At 39.1% G+C, this 6,751-nt stretch overlaps 1 protein-coding gene across 2 annotated transcripts in view; it reads left to right on the plus strand.

Moving 5' to 3' along the window:
* The first annotated feature begins 2,726 nt into the window (after positions 1 to 2,726).
* Positions 2,727 to 6,751, plus strand: part of LOC107086738 (sodium/potassium-transporting ATPase subunit alpha-3) — a 39,674-nt gene continuing 35,649 nt past the window's right edge. Inside the window, exons 1-2 of one of the 2 annotated variants that reach the window (XM_015377868.1) lie at positions 2,727 to 2,799; positions 3,086 to 3,134. In XM_015377868.1, the coding sequence (XP_015233354.1) occupies positions 3,129 to 3,134 (6 nt within the window). In that variant the 5' untranslated portion in view covers positions 2,727 to 2,799; positions 3,086 to 3,128. The other variant, XM_015377869.1, reaches the window with a different exon arrangement.

The raw sequence follows: 6,751 nt of genomic DNA on the forward strand, positions 1-6,751 counted from the left end.
ACCTGAAATGACTCATTTAATCATCCAAAACGTTATGGAACACATTAATTAACTGAAAAATGTTGCATAGTGTGCCTTTAAATAGGCCCTGTTTTAAATCTATGCATTTCCTTTTACCCAAGTTTTGTGTGTGTCATTATTGTCCCTACCATTGTTTATTTTCTTTTTTTTCCTGTGTTTTGTCATCCTGTGTCAATGCCGGTTAGTTTTACAGCACCTTTATTGTAGTAAAGTATGCTCTATAAATAAAATTGAATTTTATGCCATTAGTCTTAATGTTTATTTGCTGTCAGAAATGAGCTGTTAGATCTGATGATGTCATCACACATTAGGCCTCCAGTTTGTCAGCTAGTAAATTATTTAAATGTCTACCTGTGAAACAAAAGCAGCAGACTACTGAAGAAATATTTTCCATTTTTTATTACGAGAGCATTGCAGTGCAGACATCAAGTCATTCCTGAGTGATGATGGGGGGTATTGATTACTACCCGGCCACAGAGATGTCTGCAGAGATTCACATCCAGACATTTTCAAAAAAGCATGTTCTTCTGTCTTTATATGTGATGCAATAACCTTCATTCTGTATTCTGATACTACCACACAAACTCATGTTACTTAATAAGCTCGATATTACTGAATGGAGATATGTTTATGGGTAAACGGCAGCTGCATAGCTCCTCTTGCTGCAGTGGGGTCTAATTGTTTATAATCTTCCACAGCAGGTGGTGTGCACAGAAATAACCTGTGAGATATTGTTGTGCTACATCAGACCATAAATGTGACATTTTTTTTCTCCATGTTGTTTTTCCATGTTGTTTTATACCACCCATGCTGTGCCTTTGTCTTGGCCAAGTTGTTTCAGTTGCACATTTCTCTACACCTTTTCCCAGCTCTCTTCTTTTGCTGCTTTGCTTCCTGAGGTGCTCAGAACAGCGCTTTGCTTTTTATGCTAATCACTGATGTTCATATCTGTCTGATTGGGATGCAGGATGTTCTCTGTGTTAGAAGAACGCCCCTTGTATGATGTGGTGGGTTTTCCCCCCGGTGTCCTAAAGGTTGCAGATTGCATTTGGTCCATAAGGCTTTAGATCTGACGCTTCTATCAGCTGCTGTCAACTAACCTTCATTAGAGAAACATGTTTAATCTAAAAGTTGTTTTCTATAAATGGAACATTTGAGGGAACTTTTCTCCATGACTTATAATGAGTACAGGACTTTAGAACAGGAGAAAGCCAACTTGTAATTGAACTGATTTACATCCAGGTGGACATACCTTTCATACTTTTTGGCAGAAATGATAAAGAACTAATTGGTTTAGAACAATTAGGTTTCCACAACAGGATTTTTTTTTCTTGAATCTATTTCTGTTGTCATTAGATTGGGAACTATGTGCTTTATTTATTTTCAAATATATCAGCATCCCATAGGAGACAATGTATAGGCCCTCTTTTTGCAAAAGCTTTGTTTTCTTTTTTATTTAAAAAAAGGATACAAATATTGTTTTTTTTTAGAGATTAAATTAATTTTCTCCAAAGGACATTTGTGTCCCTAAAAAACTTTAATTTATCAGGACTGAGTGCAGAAAGGGCTTCATAAAGAGTAAAGTAAAAAAAAGAAAAGTGTGACACAAGTGTAAAGTGTTTTTTTGCACTTCTGTTACACAAATGATTGTCTAAAAAATTATTCTTACAAAATCATTTCTTAAACAACAGGTCTTACCTATAACAGGTTCCTCTTCTTTTTGGCCGTTCATGCATTTTTTTTTTTCAATGTGTGTTATCAATTCATCATAATGTGCAATGTGTGAATAAAATATTAGAATAAATATCCTTATTAAAATGGATCCAGCTCCGGTCAGATATTTACATACTCCCATCTCGGGCAGCTTTGTTATTTTAGCCTTTGGTAACTTTGTAAATTTTTACTTGCTGATTGTAAAGCATACATCAAGCTCAGTGAATTCAGGTCAGCTAAACGGAGGCCTTACTAGCTATATGTAAGCTCACTTTGTCTTTTCCTAAAGTGTTTTTGGCACATCTTTTAGATTACCATCAAATACAAACACTCAACTATGTCCGAGTTCAAACCCTTCAATTCCCACCCTGTTTCACCTGGATAATGGAAAATCTGTAACAATGTTCAGGAACAAGTCAAAAACCATCATGGTTCAAGACCAGTCCAAACTGGAAACTGTTGGATTATTAGCCTCAACATGTGGTTGGAGGGTGTCCATCAAGACAGATGAATTATTTAAAGAATTATTTGAGCCTTGATCTTGTCATTTTATATGACAATTCAGCGTCTCAGAAAATGTGATTATTGTGAGAAGGTTAGATACAGGAAGCATATGCTGCCATGCCCTAATTAGTTAATTAAAGCAACACTTTTTAAACTTTGACTCAAGTATTAGATCCATTTGAGATGTATATCTATATATATGTGTGTAGAGCAATGCAGTATGATAATGATTACAGCTTTATTATCATTATAGTTATCTGTCACATCAAGCTTTTTTTTTAAACACAGACTCTACATCAAAGTATTGCTCCAATTAAACCTCAATACATATCTGATTGTCTTCTGATATCAGAATTTAAAATAAAAGTGTGTATTTTGCAGCTTTACCATTTACTTTAGAAAGGATTTACTTTACGGAGCGCTCTGTGATTTGTTTCTGTGGGTGTGTTACGGCAACCTGTGCGCTGCCGCGGAGGGAGACAGCATCCGAGGGAGAGAGAGAAGGTGCTGGCCGGCTCTACTTTCCACCGGCATCATTTTCGCCTCGCGGGCGGACGGTTGGTGAGTTTTCACCGAGGGCTGCGATAAATCTCAACATTTTACAACGAACTAAACTATTCTAACTTGCTATTAATTATATCCATCCGAGTGAAATTGAAGCTTTTTGTCGAGGTGTTTAATGAGACTTTACCTTGTCGGTTTACATTGTGTAAAATTTTTATAGACCAGTATTTTAGCCACATAATTTTTAGCTAACCGTTAACTGCTGTTGAAACGGTTAAAAACGTTCAGGCGGTAATTTGATATTTTTTCCCCTCTTCTTTCACCATCACCACCTGGGCTTAAGATCCAATCAAGTCTGAGATCGCCAACCGACTGACTGAAAGAAAATGGGGGTAAGAAATTATATTTTTTATTCGTGTAAAGCTTTGATTTCTGCTCTTAAAATATCGGCTTTTTTTCTGGCAGCGCTATGTGAGAAGGTGAGCTGGTGGAGGAAAGGGTTAACGGGGATGAAGGCATGATGTTTGACATTGAACGCGGTGGGTTAGCTATTTATCCAACCGTTTAAAGTGCAGCTCAGTCTTATTCCTCTCAGAAAAGTCTTTACAATAGATATCCGACCCCTAATCTGTTGGTGTTACCATGGTGACTGGATTAACTGGGGGGATGCTTGATGCAAGGATTTGCTTATTTTTTATTCATTCATTTATATTGCAATGGATTATAGTGCAGATTTCTGACTCCTCCGTATTTATTATCCTTTAGTCAGAGGACACAGGTTAAATGCAGGTGATCAAACTGGTTCTCCTCCTCCAGGAGGTGCTTTTACTCCACATCCTAACAGGGCGTTTGACTTTCACACCGCCTGTCAACCTAAAAGCGCCTCATTTATCCCACATGTTTGGGTATCAGAGTAGCTCTCTGTGTGTGCTTTGTTTGTTGTTGTTGTTTTTTATGCGTGCATCAGGGTTTAAAAACACGCCAAATCTGCCTCTTAATGTGTGCGATTTTAGGGATTACGGTCACGTACTAAAGGGCAGACGCGTTACCAGTAACGGGACAGAAATATATGCATCATATGCATATTTTCAGATGTCATTAATATCGAAATGTGCACCAGTTAGGAACCAGCATTGATCACCACCGCCTGAGCCGCGATGGTAGGGTGTTTTTCTTCCAGACTGGCTGCAGGAACTCCTGGACATCCATAGTGAGACGGGCTGCAGGTCTCTTCAGTTACTCTCATCAAGGCAGGGAAAAAATAACATGATTTCAACGACAGGATGAGATGTTAAAACCCACTCTGCTGAGGGTGTTGGCTGTAGAAATAAAAGGCTCAAAAATATTAATTTTTTTCACTCTAATTGAATCAATTGGCTCAATTGGTATTAAGTCATTTACACATTACATAACAGAACAATGCATGGTGCCGCTGTGATGAGGCTGGGCTTAGTGACAGGCAACAATTCTGGTCTGGGTATCAAATAGGTGCAGGGAAGTAGATCAAAATGGTTCCCCTGCACAGTGGTGAACACCCCCCTCCCCTTTATAAATATTGACTGTTCAGTCCCAGAGGAAGATGCTCTCATTGAGGGTAGCCGTCCAACACCTTAGTTTAACTCAGAACAGTGGCGATTCTAGACCAAATGTACTAGGGGGGCCAGGAGGGGGCCACCGTGTTTTCATGGGGGCACAGAAAAGCATGAAATAAAAAACAGGGCCAGGCATTCAAATATATTAAGAAAGCTGCATGAAGTGAAATTTTTATTCAATAGGTTTAATTAAAATGCCTTATTAGGTCAATATTAGGGATGGGAATCGAAAACCGGTTCCTTTTAAGAACCAGTTCCATATTTTCCGATTCCATGGCATCATTTGGCAGCTCGCTGAACAATTCTTTTTTCGATTCCCGCAGCACCAGAGCCTAGAGCGCCGGCTCTGGAGAGCACGACTTACGTCACGTTTTTTACGTAAATTACGTAAGTTACGCCAGTTGGAAGAATTATTCGAGGAGGAAGACAACGAGCTGCGGTCACTTTGTGAATCAAAGCCCCGTCTTTCCTTAGCCCAGAGGGTAGATCAGGAAATCCAGCTCTATAAAAGCTTGCCCTCCATCCCCTGCAGGGATAGCGCCACACTGTGGTGGTGGAACAAGCAAGATACGCTGCCCTTGCTATCTGGACTGGCTGAAAACTACCTCTGTGTGCAGGCTTCCTCCACCCCATCTGAGAGGGTGTTCTCCACGGCTGGAGACACCTTAAGCCCTGAAAGATCCCGTATCCTTCCAGAAAAAGCAGATATGCTCATCTTTCTGCAAAAGAACTGTTAATTTTCCCTACTACTGTTTTATAATTAGTATTTTTTGTTATTTAAAATAGGTTATTATCCCATCATTTGTTATTAGACATTGTTGGTTATTAAGTTTGTTCTTGTATTCATTTTTCATTTAAACACAGATGTTACTCCAGTTTCACATTTCCTGTGGACATCTTGATCTTGTTGAGTTTGTAAGATTGTGCAATAGTTAAGTAAACAAAGTTGATGCTGATAATCAAACTGTTTGTTCTCCTTTTTTCCCCAAATTGGAATCGAAAAAAGAATCGATAAAGAATCGAATCGTTTCATAGAATCGAAAAGGGAATCGGAATCGTGAAAATCTTTTCAATTCCCAACCCTAGTCAATATGCATTCATAATTTAGGAATTTAACATATTTTTGTCATAATTTAAGGTAAAGTTACAGATTTCCATAAAATCTGAATTAGAACTCAAGAAAAACTGATAAATTCAGCTGCAAAAATTTGAGCAATTTGTTTTGAAAAAAACATTTAGCAGAAGAAAACTGGGATCCTATCTCAATACCAGTGAAGCTATCAGCTTATTGCTTTTAAATTATTAGAAAAAAACTGAATTTGTAAAGAAAAAAATAAAATAGATCCAAAGGACCTATCAGTAACTGTTTGTTCCAGCGCATATCATCATTAGAATTTCTTTGAGTATTATGTCTTCAGTAGCTACAGGGGCCAGGACATGATCTACAGGGGCACTGGCCCCCGTTGGTCCCTGTCTAGAACCGTCCATGACTCAGAAGCATAAGGAAACCAGGCTGGTGCTCTTGGGTTACTAAGGACAGCCTGTTCCAACCACTAAATTTAGGCTTTGTGATGTCATTATTGGAAAAATCACCTTTCTATTTCTATGCTGTTACTATGAGATGTGCTTTTGTCCTGGTTCTTTCTGATCTAAAATCTCCATTTGTGCTATTCTATTTGTGTTTGTTTTAATGGAAGGAACATTGATAATGTAAAACTGATAAATTAAGTAGGGAACTCTTTGAACTCTGAGGGTTTTCTCCTCTCCACCACATCCAGCTCTAGAGGGCTAGGATGAAAGAACAATCAGGCCAATCTGGGGATCGCTGCTGCTCTGTCACGGTTTGTAACTATGTCCACTAGATTGCCGGAGGGGGACACGGCACACAACTCTGGCTACTTTGCCAAAGAGAGCAGGGGGAGGAGGATTGTTTGCTCATGGGGGGGGAGTGGAAACTCCCATGCTCTGTGATTTACCATCGGATGGATGGAGTAAGAGAGGAGATGCAAGTGAAATGGGCTGTCATGGAAGCAGAGAGAGGGAGCATTAGTTTACCATGCAGTGGGGACCGTTTCACACGGGCCAATTTATTGATAGGGACTGTTGCTGGGATTCCTGCAGGACTTAATGATCAGGATGGAGGATGGGAAGCAGGAAGTAAGAGATTAAATTAATGTCGATTGATGAAGGGCTTAGAGCGGACACTAAATAATGGAGATTAGGGGGGAGGATACAGGGGCATTCATCTTGGGACAGGTGAAAAATAGAAAGGATTGAGGAAGCTAAGAATAGTTGGTAGTGAAATACACTGATTTTGCAATGATAGGATGGAGAACACAGTGATGTGACGTAGGGATGCACGATATCCAATATGCCGATATTTTAAAACTCATGTAGCCGATAACCGATATCGATAC

The sequence above is a fragment of the Cyprinodon variegatus genome, unplaced genomic scaffold, assembly GCF_000732505.1.
Source record: "Cyprinodon variegatus isolate N-32 unplaced genomic scaffold, C_variegatus-1.0 Scaffold160, whole genome shotgun sequence".
In the NCBI taxonomy this organism is placed as follows: Eukaryota; Metazoa; Chordata; class Actinopteri; order Cyprinodontiformes; family Cyprinodontidae; genus Cyprinodon; species Cyprinodon variegatus.